Genomic DNA, 20,117 nt, shown 5'->3' on the forward strand with positions numbered 1-20,117 from the left:
AAATCGTTCGAGCAATCAGAAATTCTGATCAGATTGGTTGAAAATAATATCAGTTGATGGGCACAATCGATTATGAACGATTTTTTTAAAAAAATCGTCCGACTGGATTTTTGTCAAACCAAAATTTGTTTTTTCTTGTTGGTTGTGATTGATAGGAAGCAAAGATTGGTTCGTTGATGGTGTAGTGAACGATTTTTCGTCCGATCAGAATTTCTGATCGCTTGAACGATTTTTCACTAGAAATTGGATGGTTAGTAGACACCTTTACTCACTGCATACAGGCGTTGAATGGATGTGTATGGTGTTACAGAGCAGGATCATCCACCAGGCAACCTAGGCAGGTGCTTGGAGCCTAGTGGGTGTCAAGAGGCCTACCTGCTGCCTTCTCTGACCTCTCTCCACTTCAGCTTACGAAAAGCACCACAAGGAGGCACCACATCTACCTTGCCTAGGGCCCCGTTACATAGGCTGACCAGGCGTCCTCTTTTGCCCGGACAGGTCCACTTTTTATGACCTGTCCGGGCCGTCCTCCCGGATTTTTTACATGTCCGGGTGACTGAACACAGAGGGAGCCGAGCTGCTTTGTTCAGTGTGTGAGTCAGTGCACAGACTGGCCAGGGGAGAAGGGGGGCAATCTCCCCCCAGGCAGCCTTTCATTCAGTGATTTAGGGCAGGTCTGGTGTATTCAGGTTTGTTGTTGTAAGGTAATGTGAAACACAAGGCTAGCTGATAAAAGTGCAATTAGAGGGCAGGCAAGCTTGTAAATATACACAGCATGATGCAGAGCTTGCCTGGAGGGTCCCTGGGCAAATATCTGTCTAGTCTCTCCCCATTGTTATAATGACTGCATGTGTGGATAAGGGGTTAAAAAAGTTGAAAAGTTTTTGACAGTCCCTAGACTCCAGGAGGGCTGCTTTCTGACTTGTGTGAGAGACTGGCAGAGCCTCCTGTATTCCTGCACTTCATCATAAACGCCTTTGTTAGCTTGAATTAACCCCAAAGTGTTCACTTAAATCACTGAGATATCCAGCTTTCAGTATGGGCAAATAAATGGCAAAACGTTCAGTACAGCATGTATAACTTGTCTTTTCTCAGCAGTTACAGTTTTAGGTTGAACAGAAGACATGCAGCCATCCAGTTCAGCCAGAATACTAAATCATTATGCTTAACTAGCATGGTTTTTACAGTCTTCTCTGGAGTTCTCACCATGATTGTCATTTGTCACCTGCCTGTGTGATTTTATTGCATTTTGTGGGGAAATCTTCTGCGAATCTGATTGCATTTTGTGGTCGGTCGGGCGGCCGGCCCTTCACCACCATGTGGTCTGGGAAAAAAAAAACGACCCTCCATGCCTGCGAAGTTGGACAGCACACTGCTAAGGTCTTGTATATTTGGCCCCACCCATGACCACGCCCACATGCTGTTGTGATCGGCCTCTTTTTTGGAAATCAAAATATGGTCACCCTACCGTTACATCTTAATCCATCTCAACACCCACCCACAGCATCTGTTGTAGTTCCCACACATTATAACATGTGGATTGTTCTGCAGAAAGGACACTTGCTATTGATGTTGTGGATCTTTTACACATCATGCTCTGCCGGTTTGCTATCACTGTTACAATAAAAGACCAGGAACTGCATTCATTTGTCACATGACAGCTGCTGTTATGTTTCTCTAACCTCCTCAGCAGGGAAGGAATCCCTGAGGAGTTGTGTGATCTACAGCAGATAAAGGATGCGCAAAGATCATGCAGAACGTGCCGATGCTTTGCTATAGGCCCTTTATTATCACATGCCCCCTGTGTGACCGCTGCACCACAACAAGGCAGCGCATGCAACACGCTACATAAAGTGAACCCAAACCAAATGGATAAAAATGAGTTTCACTTACCTGGGGCTTCTACCAACCCCCTGCAGACATCCTGTGCCCTCGCTGTCCTGGAACGATGCTCCAGTCCCCCACCGCAGCTCTGTCTGGTTTTACACTGACTGGTTAGTCAGGAGCGACCTGCGCAGGCGAAGTACTCTGAAATCTGGTTAAAACGAGGACGCCCTTCAGGGCCATGCAAGCGCAGTATACATCGACTGGCGCCAGACGACCGGAGCATTATTCCAATGTTGGCGCGGGAAATCAGTAGTGTTCTCCACAGGTAAATCACGGTTCTATACTGCAAGAATCTAACCCCTACATTCTTACAGTATTCAGGTACGTTATCTGTTGGCCTCCCTTTGGTGACAGGTCCCCTTCCACACAGTGACCTGTGAGTAACATGGTGATACGGTGTTCACAGTGGGGGTACCACAGCTTGTTCCTGCAGTTGTGATACGCGATCCCTCCGTATATAATGCATGGCTGCCTGTAAAATATTTACACTGCCCCACAACTAATTGTCTGTGTGTTGAAGTGGAAGCCGGTATGTACTTAACATGTACACAGCAGAACCATGTACACAACATAGTTATGTCTGGACAGGGAGCTATGAAAATTTAAAACTGAATGCGAGGCACGAAGGGCTTGTTCTAATTCACTTTTTCTCCTAAGTTTTCTCCTAGTTGATATTTCATATATTATCAGTAAAATGCCTTTTAAAAGGGACACTGAGCTGTAAATAAAAAAAACGCAATTTGAACTAACTAACCTTAGTCTTCCCCCAGTCCCCCGTAGCCTGCGAGGTCCCCGGAGTCCTCCTCCTGGCTCCTCTTCCGGGCCCGCTGGTGGCTCCGTTAATAGGCGACTTCAGTCCGTGCCCTAGGAGGAGGTCCCTGTCCTAGTAAGCTTACAATCTAGAGGGTAGTGGGTTGTAGACATTAGGGAAGGAGACGCGGGTTAGCAGATGAGGCAGTTAGCCTCCAACGCTACCTTTAGCAAATGAAAGGCTTGCCTGATCGGGTGTGTTTGGTGAAGGTTTTCAGGTGCAGAGGATGGTGGACTGACTGTGGGAGAGAGTTCCAAAGGAGAGGTGATGCTTGTGAGAAGTCCTAAACGCGATCATGAGAGGAGGTGACCAAGCTAGAGGACAAGAGGGTCTCATGGAGGGACTGTGGTATACAGGAAATGTTTTAGAGGACAAGAGGCTCTCATGAAAACTTTATACGGGCTTTACTGAGGCTATAACTATACCATCTAATCAAAATCTGTAACAAAGACTGGCTGAAATAAAATGTATAGGATTAAAAGAGCGGCTTCTCACATTTCTCCTGACTTGGATTGTGCAGGTACCATGGACACGTTCCCACAGAGGCGTTCACCTATGGCGATACGTATGGAAACACCACAGCACGCTGCTTCCAGGACTTCCGCTCATCAGCCCTCAGTTCCAGCCAGAGTCCTTACTGTAAAGGGGGACAGTTCCCCACTAGCTACGCCAATGACCCCGCGCTGGTGCTGAGCAGCCGCTCTCGTGGCTGGGACAGGTCCCTGTATAGTCCTGGCTGGTCCCGGCACAACGTAGACTATGACCGTACCCAGGAACTCAACCAGTTCAGAAAGGTAAGGCTCTCTCCTAGGTACACGGTGCCTGTCTCTTCCACCATGCTAAGGCCCTGCCGGTTTCATTGTAGATGAATTATAGCAACTCTCTGTGACGGTCTTACTGGAAGGTCATATTTTCTCCTGGGATAAGCTGTGGGTATCACGTCATCATCTGTTCCCTTTACTCCCAGTGGAGCGCATGACAGGGGCGCCTCTAGCCATTTTGTCACTCCAGGCGAGAAAACCTGTGGCGCCTTAACCCCAATACCCCCCCCCCCCCCCCCCATGAAGATAATCATAATGCGGCAGTGTTTCACCAAAAAATAAGGCAGAAATCACAGTTATTGTGGCAGCGTTTCACCAGAAAAATACATGTAAATGCGGCAGCGTTTCACCTGAAAATACACAATACTGGCAGCGTTTCACCAGAAAATACACAATGCAAGCAACGTTTCACCAGAAAATACTCAATGCGCTAGTGTCTCACCAGAAGATACACATAGTCCCACTTTCATGAGGCACAAAGTGGGACAGAAGGAGGCACAGGGGGACTGAATAAGGCAGACAGGGCAACATAGGGAGGCACAGGGGGCCAGAAGGAGGCATGAGGGTCAGAAGAAGTCACAAAGGAGGACAGAAGGAGGAACAAGGGAACAGAAGGAGGAGCACAGGGTGTCACAAGGGTCACAATGGGCAACAAAAGGAGGCACAATAGGGGACAGAATGAGACACAAAGGAGGACAGAAGGAGGCACAGTAGGTCGGAAGGAGGCACACAAGGGGACAGGAGGCACAATGGGCAACAAAAGGAGGCACAATGGGGGATTGAATGAGACACGAAGGAGGACAGAAGGAGGCACAGGACGACAGAAGGAGGTCCACAGAGGGGCAGGGGGCGGTACAGGTGGACGGAAAAAGACACGAGGGCCAGAAGGAGCCACAAAAAAGGACAGTGGGAGGCAGACAGGAGACTAAAGGAGGCACACAGGTGGTAAGAAGGAGGCACAAAGTAGGGCAGAAGGAGGCACAATGGGGGACAAAAGGAGGCACAGGAGGAAATAAGGAGGCACAGGGGACTGAAGGAGGCACACAGGGGACAGGAGGAGGCACACAGGGGACTGAAGGAGGCACACAGGGGACAGGAGGAGGCACACAGGGGACAGGAGGAGGCACACTTCAAATGTTTTCTTCGACTGCTCTTCTCCATGTTTTTCGAGGCCAGCCCTTTCTTTTTGATCCCTATGGATTCCTAGCTAGGGCTCTTCTATCTACAGATTCCCTGTCTGAGGGTGTTGCCTATACAACCCTGCTTCCTTTTCCTTAACTGAATTTCTATTGGTAGTTAGTTGGTTGGTTGGGAGTATCTGCAGAGATCATAGTAGTGTACCCAGAGACGTAACTAGAGCCCCAGCAGCCCACATGGGTGACAGAGGGTGGACTATGACAGAGCATGGTCCAGATGATGGCGTGTTAGGGGCATTTCCTCCTTCCTGACCCAAAAGGAGATTTTTCTTGTTTTCATTTTTTTTCTGTGGGTTTCATGTAAATTCCAATGTGGGCTTTGTGACTTCTAGCTGCACCTCTCAGTGTTAAACACCAAATAAACTACAAGTGTTTTAACCCATTAACAGCTTCAATAGACATACCTTATTTGAGATAAGTGCGCTGCTTCTGACCTCAGTTGGCAGAACTTGTTGTGCTGTAAATTCTTGGAATGCTTTGATCTCTCTCTGCTAGCAGAACATATAGAAACTGAAAGCAGAAGTCCTCTGTTATTGTCTCACACTGCCCCCTAGTGACAAGTGGCCATAAATACACATTACAGCAGTACTAATTAGAAGCAAGGAAATGCAACAAATAAGAAATAAAATGCTGAAATAAATTGGCCTGGGGCACTTGCAAGCCTCTAAATAAATTGGTTGCTAAAGGGTTAAAGGACACCTAATTTGAGAGGCATATGGAGGCTGCCATACTTCTTTCCATTTAAACAATGCCAGTTGTCTGGCTGTCGTGCTGACCTTTCAGGTTTCAGTAGTGTCTGAATCACACACCTTAAACAAGCATGCAGCAAATCATTCAGTCAGGCGTCAGTCAGAAACACCCCATCTGCATGCTTGTTTCAGGGTCTATGACTAAAAGGTGCCCTTACACTAACTCGATTTTCCACCGATAGATCTCTGTGATCAAATCTGCTGTGAAATAGATAACGGAAATGCGGATCGGTCGACCGATTTCCATCCGAAATCGATCGATTCTGTCAATCTGTCCAGGAGGAAAATTTTGCTTGATCCCGCGGCGTTCGATTCGGCGACAACCAACGCAGCAATAATCTCATCTGTTGCGCTGGAGTGAGTCCCCAGTCCATGCTGTCCCTTTCTCCGGCTGGCCTTCTTCATCTTCTCTGCACTTCCTGTCCCGTCCTGTGAGAAGGGGAAGTTCAAACAGTAGAAAGAACAGTGACGGCACACAAGATTGCTTCTTCAAGTAAGCTGTATTTTGCACTCATACAATTACAGAGTATGCAGAGCACATGACATGTTTTGGGCGATTCGGGCGTGGCCCTTCCTCAGGTGTGGAAGGGCTACACCCGAAACATGTCGTGTGCTCTGCATACTCTGTAACTGTATGAGGGCAAAATACAGCTTACTTGAAGAAGCAATCTTGTGTGCCGTCTCTGTTCTTTCTACTAGTTTGGTGTATAGCAGGAGCAGGAGTGGTGTACCTGCAGGAGCTCGGCACCGGCTTCCAGGTCTGGAGCTAGAGACCTGTCCACAGGTGGTCTTAGTGTGTCTACAGATACAGAAGTTCAAACAGAAGGGCGCCCTCTACTGTTTGAACTTTCCCTTCTAACAGGACAAGACAGGAAGTGCAGAGAAGATGAAGAAGGCCAGCCGGAGAAAGGGACCGCACAGACCCGGGGACTCGCGCCGGCGGAACAGGTTGCTGCGGCCAGCAGGAGACCAAATGGGGGCATCAAGCAGGCGGCAGCTCCACAGGTTGTGAATTGATTTCATGCTGAAATCTATTGAAAATCTGTGTGCAGTGTATGGGCAGCCATTAGATCCCTCTCTGATCAGATTCGATCAGAAAGGGATCTATCTGTTGGTCGATCTGGTGGCAATCAACCAGTGTATGGCTGCCTTAAGAGTATTAGAGGCAGAGGATAAGCAGGACAGCCAGGCAACTGGTATTGCTTAAAGGGAAGGTCCAAGCAAAATAAAAAAAATGAGTTTCACTTACCTGGGGCTTCTACCAGCCCCATGCAGTCACCCTGTGCCCTCGTAGTCACTCACTGCTGCTCCAGTCCCTCACTGGCAGCTTGCCGACCTCGGAGGTCTGCGGGGCGCATTGCGTACATTTTTACGCATTCTCGCTAGTGCAGGAACATTACCACATACATTTTTACGCGTTACTGGTTCAATGCGTACATTTACATTACGCATTGAACCGGTAAGCTGCCAGGTCGGCAAGCTGCCAGTGGGGGACTGGAGCAGCAGTGAGTGACTGCGAGGGCACAGGATGGCTGCATGAGGCTGGTAGAAGCTCCAGGTAAGTGAAACTCATTTTTTTATTTTGCTTGGACCTTCCCTTTAAAGTGGACCCAAATTAAAAATACAAGATTTCAGAAATAAAATCTATTTTCTAAATTATAATAATAAATAGCAGCCTTTTTTTAGCTGCATGATGACAAATATAAAATATTTTACATTTATTGGAGGAACCCCTCCCTTCCTTTCAAATTGCCGGGACAGAATCCGGCAGACTGGTGGAGTAGGTGGTGTCTGGCAATGGAGGAATTGCTAATGGCTGCCCCCTGTATAACCCTAGTTATGAACAGAGAAAGGTGAAAATCATGCACTGAAATGCTCATAGGTTTGAAGGAGTGTTTATTTATCTTTGTATGTGTCAGAGTGGTGCAACTAAATATTTTTAATTAAAAAAAAATGTTTGGTCTGGGTCCGCTTTAAAAGGAAATTAATATGGAAGCCTTCATATACCTCTCGGCTCAGGTGTCCTTTAAAAAACAATATAATATAACAATATAATATAACAATATAATGAATATAATGAATGTATTAAATCATAATGAAGGAAACAGTGGATAAATGTAAGATGGATAACACAAATAAACATTGTATTGAGAAATGTGAAGGCATGAAGGAACAATGGGGTTGATGACTCACTTGCACATTTCCTCCCTTCTGAGCGGATTCACAAAAGCAACCTTATGCTATAACTCATAGATGCATGCAGATTTATACAGGTTATTTTAGCTCACTGTGCAGAAACCCTGATGTGCTGGATTGTTAGACGATATTGCAGGGCAACTACACACAACTGAGACAGCGCCAAACAACCGCCGAGACTGACTTTCCTCTAGCATGTGTGTGTGCGAGGAATCAGCTGCTGGGTACAGATGGTCAATTGCATAGGCATGTATTGAAAATTGTACGTACCTTGGAATGGGACCAACCAATGCACTTCCTGCAGATTCTGATTAGCCCGATTCTAAGCTGGGAAAATGTGCACGTTAATGGCCATCTCTAATGTGATTGATGAAATTATCTGCCCTCCAGTTTAAAGGATACCCGAACTGAAATGTGACATAATGAGATAGACATGTTTATGTACAGTGCCTAGCACACAGATAACTATGGTGTGTTCCTTTTTTTCTTTCTCTGCCTGAAAGAGTTAAATATAAGGTATGCAAGTGGCTGACTCAGTCCTGACTCAGACAGGAAGTGACTACAGTGTGATCCTCACTGATAAGAAATTCCAACTATAAAACACTTTCCTAGCAGAAAATGGCTTCTGAGAGCAAGAAAGAGGTAAAAAAGGGGGAATTTCTTATCAGTGAGGGTCACACTGTAGTCACTTCCTGTCTGAGTCAGGACTGAGTCAGCCACTTACATACCTGATATTTAACTCTTTCAGGCAGAGAAAGAAAAAAAGGAACACAGCATAGTTGCAGATTCGCATAACCCATTTGAGTAAATGGGCCTGTTTCCACTTGTCCGGAATTCTGTGCGGTTTGTTGTGAAGAAAAAAATCTGCACAGCAGAACCATCAGAATTTGCTCGCCGGACACCCTCACGCGATTCGTCTGTAATGTATTTAATTGGAAAATCATAAGCATTTTAGTATTGCGGTTTTCCATGTATTTTCTTTCGCATTTTCGTTTAAAAACCCATGTCAATGCATACCGGCATTGATATGGTTAAAATCGCACAGCGCAAACCGCAAGCGATTCCACGTGAAAAACTGCATACAAATGCGAACGAATCCGCAAGCGCATGCGGATTCGTTCACACATTTTCCACGTCGGAATCGCGCCGCAGTAGTGGAAACGGGCCCTTACTGACAGCAGCTGATTTATAACCGACAGCAACTGGTATATTTCAGCTCTGACAAAATGTTGTCAGAACTGGAAGGGATTATTGACAGAAGAAAATGGTGAGCTTCTGAGAGGAACTGATGGTGAGGTAACTATGTAATGTTCATTTGCAGCTACGCCATGTGTTCAATTTAAAAAAAAAAAAAAAAAATTACTTGGTTCAGGTTCACTTTTATGCCTTCTAAATGAGCGCTTTACACTTCATAGAGAATTTTTATGTGTGCATCAAACCAAGTAACACCTGACAAATCCGGCTTTGCAAATTTGGCCTAATTGGCTACTCACGAGACATAGCGCATGCAAATAAGCATTTCCTTTCACATGCCAAAGTTTGCAGGGTTAAATGGGCGCTTTATAGCCATCAGTGCTTTCTGAGAGGTTTTTAAAAAACGCTCCCATTGGCTTACAATAAAATTGCAGTAAAATCGTGATCGCGGTAAACTTTTACAACAACTTTGCCGCGATTTTAAAGTAAGTCAATGGGAGCGTTTTTTAAAAAGCTCTCAGAAAGGTGCTTTTAGTGTGTCTGAGCTCTTACAGTTTACACAAATTCTGCTGCTTGATGTCTCCTATAGGTAAAATCATGTAACATACATCATAAAGTAAAAAATGACTGGCTGGTTAAGATCATGTGATCTTAGTTATCCCTGCAGGTTTTTTGCAATCTTACATACCGTGATTTCTCCAATCGGTAAAATCAGGTTGGACACGACAGGAATTGACAAATGGTCACGTTAGAATATTGGCCGATTAAGAGAATCGTGATCTGCTGTCACTCCTGGGCCCATATTCAATTTACTTTTCCCCCTGAGTTTTCTCCGAGGTGATATTTACTAGGTGATAAGTACTATGAAAATTATTTTGAGTACTTTCTTGCTCACTGATACAGTAGTTTAAAAGGCAATATATTGACAAGGTTTAAAAATATGTCCTAGGAGAAAACTAAGGAGAAAAAATGTATTGCATATGGGCCTTTGTCATGAAATGCCTTTTAACCACTTAGGTCTATCTGGACGGACATAGCAATCAATGGATCAATAAATGGGAACACAGGGATCAATAAATGGGAACACAGTCCCCATTCATTGATCTAAGTCCCCGTATGAAAGACCGACGCCGTCAGTGAGACAGCTTCGTGTTTCATAAATCGCCTTCTGCCCCATCAACGCTTTACTTCTGCTTGCGTAATAATACTACACGTGCAGAAGTAAGCTACGAGGGCATCTTGTGGCCAAAAAGTAAAATTACATCTGGAAATAAAAATTTCCAGATAATAACATTTTTTTTTTTTACTATTAAAATTAGTCCCTTACCCCTCACACTCCCCAATAGCTACACACATTTTTTTTTGTTAAAAAAATAAAAAAAACATAGTTACCTTAAGGACTAAACTTTTGTAATATGTATGTAGTAAGGTATAATACTGTTATTTTTTAAATTATGGGATTGTAAATAGTGATGGACACAAAACTGAAAAAAAGTACCTTTATTTTTAAATAAAATATCGGCGCCATACATTGTGATAGGGAAATAATTTAAATGGTGTAATAACCAGGACAAATGGGCAAATAAAATACATGGGTTTTAATTATGGTAGCATGTACTATTTTCAAACTATAATGGCCAAAAACTGAGAAATAATGAATTTTTTCAATTTCTTTCTTAAACATCCTGTTAAAACGGATTTAGAATAAAATAATTCTTAGCAAAATGTACCACCCAAAGAAAAAATGGTGGCGGGAAAAAGAAGATATAGATCATTTTGTTGTGATAAGCAGTGATAAAGTTATTGGCGAATGAATGGGAGGGGAAAGTTGCTCGGATGCATAAGGTGAAACAACACTGTAGGCTGAAGTGGTTAAAGGGAACCAGAGATGAACGTTTCACACAAAATAAACATATCAGTTGATAGCTTGTAAAGAATAAATGCTCTACCCGATAATTTTGCCGCTCTGGTGTGCCTTTTTTAGTGTTTTTTATCCATTATTGCTCCAGGAAAAATCAAATATGGCCGCCGGCTCATATCCCTTCTCCTTCCGGGTTATATGAGTTGTTCTGGATGTGCTGTCTTGGCTATATGAGACTATGCTGCTATCTAGGCTAAATGCAGCCTTTCATCTATGTGCTTTCATTTTGGTATGATCTGCCTGTAGGAAGTGTCACTGATAATAACTGCAGTTTCATTCCTATGAGAATCTAGTGCACACAGAGCACACAGGGATCACATTACAGCCACAGGGCTTCTCTCTCAGGAGCAGCAGCCTCTCCCATATCATCACAGCTCTCAGTATGCAAAGCAGAAGATCTAAGCCAGGAGGTGGCAGGCTTGGGCTTGAAAGGACTCCACAGAAGAGTGACTCAGCTATAATGATTCCAGGTCAAACCTAGACTGAGCCAGTCGGGGATTCTTATCACAGCTGATAATAGACTAATTAAGCAGATAACAATGAAACTAAAAGCAGGGTATGTGTTTACTGTCATGTCCCCACTGATAAATGTAATAAAATACATGAGGGTGCTTCCTCTCTGGTTCTCTTTAAACCCTTTAAACCACTAGTAAGCAAGAAAATACTAATATAATTTTAATAGTACTTTTGGCAGTACCTTTTCACCTAATTTTTGGTACTTTTTCCATTGCAAAGTGCTAAAAAGTTATTTTAAATTGAAAATTAAAAATGATCTCCTAGGAGAAAACTTAGAAGAAAAAGTGAATTACATATGGGCCTTGGTTCATATGCAATTAACCTTTTCTCCTCAATTTTCTCCTAGGCGATATTTTTAAATAGGTCCATAAAATGCCTTTTAAGCCACCCACCAAGCAAGAAAATATTCACAATAATTTTGATAGTACTTTTTGCAACTCAGTTGCAAAGTGCTGGGAAGTTATTTTAAATGGAAGATCAAAGTTTATCTTCTAGGAGAAAACTCAGAAGAAAAAAGTTAATTGCTTAATAAAAATGCCTTGAAAGCGGAATGAGACTCAGCATTTCTTCTTTGCTCTAAGGGCTGGTGCACACCGAGCGGCTTTTTCAGCGTTTCTGGATCGGCTTGGTCAATGCATCTCAATGGGCTGGTGCACACCAGAGCGGGAGGCGTTTTGCTGAAACGCATACTCCCGGGGTGAGGCATTTTTTGGATTGCGGATGCGTTTCTGCCTCAATGTTAAGTATAGGAAAAACGCAAACCGCTCTGAAAAACGCTAGATCAGAGCAGTATTCCAGGCGTTTTTTGTTACAGTAGCTGTTCAGTAACAGCTTTACTGTAACAATATCAGAAATCTACTACACCAAAAACGCTTCACAAAACCGCAAAGTGCTAGCTGAAACGCTACAGAAAAAGAAGAAAAAGCGTTTCAAAATCTGCTAGCATTTTGCGGATCTGCTAGCGGGTTTTGGTGTGCACCGGGCCTAAAAGATTATTTACAGCATAATATATACTACCACCATTATTTTTTTTACTAGAACAGCAAAGGGTTAAACACAGGACTTACAAGTTCCCTGCAGAGAAACCTGGATGCATCCAAACTGGAGATAATGTTATCTTGTGCTTACTTAATTGTATCAAGTGAGGAATGTAAACACTTCTCTGACACTGCAGACTCTCCTGAACACAGAGAGACACTCAGAAAGCATTTCTCAGTACAATACAATATGAAAACACACGTTATGAATAAAATGCAAAGTCAGCTCTCAGAGCAAAAAAAATTGTACCTGGGAACTTGTAATTTCTAAATGAATACTAATACTTATGCATAAAAGCAAATATAATAACCGTATGGAATATAAAAAGTAGGAAAACATGTTTTTATTGAATTTTATGTCCGGGTTTTATACAGCTTTAAAGCCATCAGCAAGCAAGAAAATAATTTTGTCAGAACTTTTGCCCACTTTTTAATACTTTTTCAATTGCGGAGTGTGAAATAGTTACTTTAAATAGAAGATGAAAAAAATATCACCAAGGAGAAAACTCAGGAAAAAGTTAATTGCATAGGGCCCAAGTTGTGTGGAAGAAATTGACCATCCATGTTCAGAAGCTGCTCACGCTCTAACCCGCCCATCTCATGTTTCAGAGCGCTCAGCTGCACCGCGACCACTACCGGGACAAGACGGGGACCGTTCCCCAAGTCCCACACTTCATCCTGCCTGTGAAGAATGAAGAGGCCTACCCACTACCCCAGCAATGGTAAGACGACAACGCCAGGAATTAAAAAAACTAAAAATCTAGTGGTAACAGCCCGATTTGGGCAGTACGGAGTTTTCGCAGTGACATTGTGCTGACGGGTCTTCTGAAGATTTTGGCCAATGTGAGCTGGGAACTTAAAGCGGTCTAACACCCAGCATTTCAACTTTGCTTTACAAGATTGCTTACAGCTTAGAAACTATTATGCCAGGTTTTTTTAAAGCAGAAATTCACTGAATGGGTTAAACATGAGATTTTAGTTTTGCATTTAGGTAGAAATCGGAATGGGTGCTGAGGTTTAAGGCTCATACACACATCAGACCATAGTCTTTGGAAAATGAAAGACCACAGACCAATTTTACCCCCTTCCATGTAGTATGAGAGCCATACTCTTCACAGTCTATTCTATGGAGCTGAACTCCCCATCAGACAGAAATCTTTGCAAGATGCTGCACACACAGATGCTGTACACATTCAAAAGATCTGTTCCTGCAAAAGATCCGTTCCTGCAAAATGCATTCATAGTCTATGATATCTGCAGATCCTCATACCGACCTTGTTTAACAGACATTCATCTGCAGATCAGATCCACCAGGATGGATTTTCAGATCTGCAGATGATTGTCTGATCTGCAGATGAATGTCAGTTAAACAAGGTGTGTATGATGATCTGCAGATCTCATGAATGCAATTTGCAGGAACGGATCTTTGGCAGGAACAGATCTTTTGTAGATACTGATCTTATGTGTCTGTACAGCATCTGTGTGTGCAGCATCTTGCAAAGATTTTTTTCTGATGGGGAGTTTAGCTTCATAGAAAAGACTGTGTAGAGTATGGCTCTCATACTACATGGAAGGGGGTAAAATTGGTCTGTGATCTTTCATTTTCAAAAGACTATGGTCTGATGTGTGTATGAGCCTGATGCTACGTACACACATGCGACAACGATCGTTCGTTGAGGACGACGAACGAACTTTTAATTGACGAAAGAACGACCGAAGTAAAGTTAGTTGTAAAAAGTGTGTAACGATCACATCGTTAGAACGAACGTTACACCACGTAAAAGCACTTAATGCGCCTGCGCATAAAATTGTGAAGTTCCTTGGAGAAAAAGTGAAATACGCATGTCCAGCCTGGTACGAATGATCGTTTCCAACGATGTACCACTTTTGCTAACGATCGTCGGTGGTAAAAATCCGCCAAGACAGAACTTTGTTTTGTAGCGATTTGCCTCGTTCGTCGTTTGCCTTAATAGTCGTTGGTTCGTTTTTTGTAACGATCGTCGTTGGTAAAGATCGGGGAACGATCGTTACAAACGACTATAACCGCATGTGTGTACGCACCTTTAGATACAAAATGTATATTTGTTTGGAATGCAAATAGACCTCTGAAAAGCCTGTCTGGGAAGCCCTCTGTGCTCTCTCAGAGAGGTGTTTGTTTATTTACATTGTAAATAGATACATTTTGTATCTAAACCTCAGCACTGAGGCTGGATTTCTAACTAAATGCAACACTAAAATGTCATGTTTCACCCATTCAGTGAATTTCTGCTAAAAAAAAAAAATCTGGCATAATAGTTTCTAAGCTGTAAGCAATCTTTTAAAGCAAAGTTGAAATGCTGGGTGTTAGACCACCGTTATATGAGAGTAGGGGGAGCACAAGAACCTGTGTGTGACTGTAACTATATTGACTGTACACTCCAAGGAAACAAATGTGACACAGGCACTTAGTAATGCAGTGTCAGGCGTTCAAAAGGTGTTAACTTTTTTTTTATTGTGTTCTGTTAGCGACAATGAAAACGGAATGATCCCCATGCAGACACTGGAGGTGGGTATACAAACTCCATGCAGATACAAGCTTGGTTGGGAGCATAGGTCTCCGCTGCTACAAGACATGAGCCACAGAGCTGTCAACATGCAGTTCCCCCTGCACAGCCGTCACATTCTATCTGTGGCACCCCGTGCATTTGCAACACTTGCATTGGGTACTGCAAATAAAACAGGAAGGCTGCACACTACAGAGAGTCAGTGCTATAGAAATGCAGTTTACCAGCCAGTTACAATAATCTTCTCGCCTTTCTTTCCTATCCAGGCTGTGAGCGTGGCTCCTCCCACTCCATCCTTTGCTGAACCCACAACACAGTGTAGACCGGCCTGGAGATTGAATTGCCCAATGAATGAGCAGGAACATCCCAACCAATAAATGAGCAAGAAAACCCCACCCAATAAATGAGCAAGAACAGCAGGGGGCGGTCCTGTGTTTGATTTTCCTTTGTTGCTTGTAACCATGCGCTCTCGTAATTTCAATCCTGAGTCTGACGCACAAGAAGTAGGTGAAATAATCAAGATTAAACATATTTTATACATATACAGTGTGTGGCTGCAACACATTCTGCAATTGGCGTCAAGTCCTGGTGCGGGGTTTTGCAGGAGATCATCTCCGCTTGAATGATGGAGCTCTGTTCCTCCATCAGCCTCCCAGCAGTGATCGCCGCTGGGAAACTGTTAGACGGCAAAATCGCCGTCTATTTACATTGTACAGTGCTGCAATCTATTGCAGTGATGTACTGGGGACAGCCGTGTGACACAGCTGTCCCCCTGGGTGGCAGAGAAGCGATCCGCTGTCATAGGCTGAAGCCTATGACATCCGACTGCGCTAATTGGCTGGCAGGGGAGGGAGGGAAGGTTGTTTAAAAAAAAAAAGTGAAATTTATTGTTAACAGAAACAAATGAGAATTTGGAAAAAATAAATAAACATTGGGGGAGCGGTCACAGCCCACTAACAGAAAGCTCTGTTGGTGGGCAGAATTGGGGGGGGGGAGAAAATTACTAGTGTGCAGAGGAATACAGCCCTGCAGCGAGCCCTTCAAGGTGCAGTGGCCTAATTTGTAAAAAAAATGGCCTAGTGACTAGTCACTAGGGGGTTTAAGCCCGTGATCCTCAAGTGGTTAAGCAGCATGGATATAGGCGGAGGAGGTTTTCAGCAATGAAGGCGGTGCCGATATAGGTGGAGGAGGCGTGCTGATATCGGTGGAGGGTTGTTTTTTTTTTAGTGATGGAGGCAGAGCCAATATCGGTGGAGGGTGTTTTTAGCGATGGAGGCGGAGCTGATATCAGTGGAGGGGGTTTTAGCGATGGAGGCGGAGCTGATATCGTGGAGGGTGTTTTTAGCAATGGAGGTGGAGTTGATATCGGTGGAGGGGGTTTTTAGCAATGGAGGCGGAGCTGATATGGGTGGAGGGGGGTTGTAGCAATGGAGGTGGATCTGATATCGGTGGAGGGGGTTTTTAGTGAAGGAGGCGGAGCTAATATCGGTGGAGGGGTTTTTTAGCGATGGAGGTGGAGCCGATATCAGTGGAGGGGGTTTTTAGCGATGGAGGCGGAGCTGATATCGGTAGAGGGGGTTTTTAGCGATGGAGGCGGAGCTGATATCGGTGGAGGGGGTTTTTAGCGATGGAGGCGGAGCTGAAATCGGTGGAGGGGGTTTTTAACGATGGAGGCGTTCTGATAACGGTGAAATTTGGTCGGTTAGATTCATTCTGAAATCCAATGCAACTGTATGGGCCATCGATCTGCTGTTAGCAGTAAATCGACCTAGATTTTCTATCCTGTCAGAAAGATCAAATCGATCAAAATCGGCCGCAAATCGATCGGATGTGGAATTTGATAGAATCAATTTCTGATCAATCGATGGCTGAGATCGACCAGTGCATGGGCCCCTTTACAAGTGTAAACACCTATTTATAAAATAGAAACCATTCCCTGTGGAGTGAAGAGCAGACAAAAAAATAGCCACTCTCTGCTGTCAACAGAGCCTAAAAGGTGTCCAGTCCAATCCGTCAGTTTGGCATCAGTTTTCTATTGTGTTGACACATATAAAGTGTACATACATTTCCAGTCCAGTCCTGTCAGTCTTGTATGAGTTTTCAATATAACAGGATACTTTCGCTGTCAGTTTAGCAATGAGCGGAGAACGCTGAGGAATGTCTGTTCTCAGCTGAAGTGGGAACACAGCCTGAAGCAAGCCTTGTTCCTGTGACCTCTGACCCTGTGAGATAGGAAGGCGCGGCAGCTTGCTGTGACACAGAGAGACACTAACATGCCCTGTGTATATAACTCCACTGTGTGATGAGGAATGGCCACACCTCTCAGCAGGGAATATGTGGACAGAAGATGCCTTAACCACACCTCCTGCCCAGACAAAGAATTCAAAGGCAAACAACGCATTCTCATTTCTCAAATCACACTTGTCCGTTCTTCTGTAGACTTTTCCTGTAGGCTGGCTTCACACTGCATATTAGCGGTGCAGTGAACAGGCCTTCAGGGATTACTGCGGTAGTAAGTGGTAATCCCCTTCTGGCATCCGACCAAACAGGAAGTGACGCTCACTTCCTGTTGGGCAATCAATGACGTGCGCAGAAGCGTATTGTCAGCATTTTCTTTGTTTTCAAAAGCATTCTCAGTGAGCCTACCTACTCATTATTTTGGTGGTTGCCGTTCAGAAAATGCTTTTCAGATTTTAACTGCTTACGCTTTGTTTACTACATTGTGAAATCATAGAGGTTGGACATACAGTTAAAGTGCTTAACCTATTTTGGTTCCTGGACGTAGAAACTACGTCCAGGAACCATGCGCGCTACCGCGCGCCCCCGCGGCCGATCGTGCGCGTGCACGCGCACTCCCGGCCGCGGATTCGGTAGCCAGGGAATCAATGTATCAAGCTATGGTGCCCGATCACTGATTCCTCTCCCCCGCTGAAAAAGTGACAGCTTCTCTCGGAAGCTGCGCCTTTTCTGGCCGTTTCCTCCCCGATGCGCCACTCTAAACGTCATGTAAACAAACTCATGGCCGCCATCTTGTGGCCAAAAAGTAATACTACAACTGAAAATAAAAATAAATTAAAATGAACACACATTTACATTATAATTCTATTGTTTACCCCCCACCCTCCCAAAACTACCCAAATAAAATGTTTACTATAAAAAACAAAACAAAAAAAAAAACATGTAAATATTTACCTAAGGGTCTAAACTTTTTAAATATCAATGTAAAGATGAAATATTTCTATTTTTTTTTATTTTAAACTTGTTAATAGTGATAGATGCAAAATGGAAAAAATGCACCTTTATTTCCAAATAAAATATTGTCGCCATACATTGTGATAGGGACATCATTTTAACGGTGTAATAACCAGGACATATGGGCAAATACAATACGTGAGTTTTAATTATGGAAGCATGTATTATTTTAAAACTATAATGGCTGAAAACTGAGAAATAATGAATTTTTCCATTTTTTTCTTATTCTTCCTGTTAAAATGCGTTTACAGTAAAGTGGCTCTTAGCAAAATGTACCCCCCAAAGAAAGCCTAATTGGTGGCGGAAAAAACAAGATATAGATGTCATGATCGCTGCTGCAGCAGGTATTGCTGGAAGTAGTAGTGCTGCAGCTCAGGTAGTTCTGATCTCTTTCCATGCAAGCTGCATAGCTTTGTCTGCCTTTCCCTGCTGTCAGCTTGTGACTGATTATCATTCACCTGTGTGGGAATCTGCATGTCTGCTCCCATTGGATGACCTCAGTATAAAGATCTGCTTCCTGCAGGACTCCTCTGGTTTTCATAGCTTCAGTTTAAGCCTGTCTTGCTGTCGCTTCAGCCCCCGATCGTGTTTCTTGTTCTAAAGATACTTTGCTGGTCTTTGCATCATATATTAGTTCATTGCCAATATATATGCATACCAGCACGTTTATTATTTTCCTTGTATTCGTGTTACGTTGATACATCAGTGTCGCTGATGTATACGTACACGAACTGTTTATATCCTGTGTGCAGTTAGTCAGCTTTTCAGCACGTTTTGGTAGTTTGCGCGTATTCGTGATCACCCGTGCTGAGTAAGTTACCCTGCTCCTGGTTCTGTTTGTGGATTGCGTTCATCTCTGCGAAGAGATAATGAATCCTTCTGAATCCTGTTCTGTTACCGTTTGTGGATTGCGTTCATCTCTGCAAAGAGATAACGAATCCTTCTGAATCCTGTTCTGTTACCGTTTGTGGATTGCGTTCATCTCTGCGAAGAGATAGCGAATCCTTCTGAGTCCTGTTCCCTGTATTACTCCTGTCCTAGTCAGAGTTCCTGCTTATGTCATATATCGGTTCATTGCCGATATATACATATGTTAGTCAGACGTTACAAATAGTTTCATTGATAGCTGTAATTGTAATACGCTAGGAAAACATACTTATTGTATATTTGTCTGTGTTACGTTCATCTATCTTGATCCTGCTATTTCCTGACTATCCTGTCCTGTCTTTGTGAGGCACGCCATCGCTGCAAACGCATTGGCTGCCTCATTCCAGTCTGTCTTGTTTTGGACGCTTGCTGTCACTAAGTAGCGGCTAGCTAGCAAGCGTTCATTCTGTCTACCTGTCCTGATCTCCTCAGTTCTGGTTTATGCGCTCAGCGCTACTTTGCGCTGAGACGTTATAGCGAAAGTATTGTTTGTGGCTGTCGGATCTGCACTGGCTCTGTGCGCCACAATCTCCTATTGGAGTCAGTCCTCCCCTCCACTATACTAGGGATAGCCTGTTTCCTTGTGCTAGTGTGTGTACCTCCTCCACGTCAGCTCATGCGTTGCATGCTGACTGTGGAGAATACACCACCAAGCCTTACAATAGATCAGTTCATTGTGATAAGTAGTGATAAAGTTATAGGCTAATGAATAGATCCAGACGAAGCAGGCACCACCTTCAGTAAATAATTAGCTCTTTATTGAAAAAGTCATAAAAAATGACAAGTCATCGATAAAAAATGGCTTTAGCGGCTGACAGCCCGCTGTTTCAAGCTCAGTAGCTCTTTTTCAAAGCCAGAAGCCATACAAACAAGTAGAGGAACAACTCCTCCTTAAATAGGAACTATACAAGTAATTAGCCAATCAATTTAAAATCTGGCTGGCCAATGAGAGCACTCAGGAGGGCTGTGACCCTGATGGGGAACTGAAAAGAATGACATCACTCTGTCCCCTAACTCATGTCGTTCTAAAAAAAACTCAGAAACAATTTCGTATGCCCTTTGTGTCA

The 20,117-nt window shown here is 43.7% G+C and overlaps 1 protein-coding gene across 1 annotated transcript in view; it reads left to right on the plus strand.

Moving 5' to 3' along the window:
• The window catches only part of CIMIP2C (ciliary microtubule inner protein 2C), a 37,384-nt gene extending 22,094 nt beyond the window's left edge, over positions 1-15,290 (plus strand). The window contains exons 2-4 of the mRNA XM_068279979.1: positions 3,219-3,492; positions 12,938-13,050; positions 15,138-15,290. Of these exons, the coding sequence (XP_068136080.1) occupies positions 3,219-3,492; positions 12,938-13,050; positions 15,138-15,144 (394 nt within the window). The 3' untranslated portion in view covers positions 15,145-15,290. The remainder of the gene's footprint in view (positions 1-3,218; positions 3,493-12,937; positions 13,051-15,137) is intronic.
• Positions 15,291-20,117: the final 4,827 nt, after the last annotated feature.

The sequence above is a fragment of the Hyperolius riggenbachi genome, chromosome 4 (assembly GCF_040937935.1).
Source record: "Hyperolius riggenbachi isolate aHypRig1 chromosome 4, aHypRig1.pri, whole genome shotgun sequence".
Lineage (NCBI taxonomy): Eukaryota > Metazoa > Chordata > Amphibia > Anura > Hyperoliidae > Hyperolius > Hyperolius riggenbachi.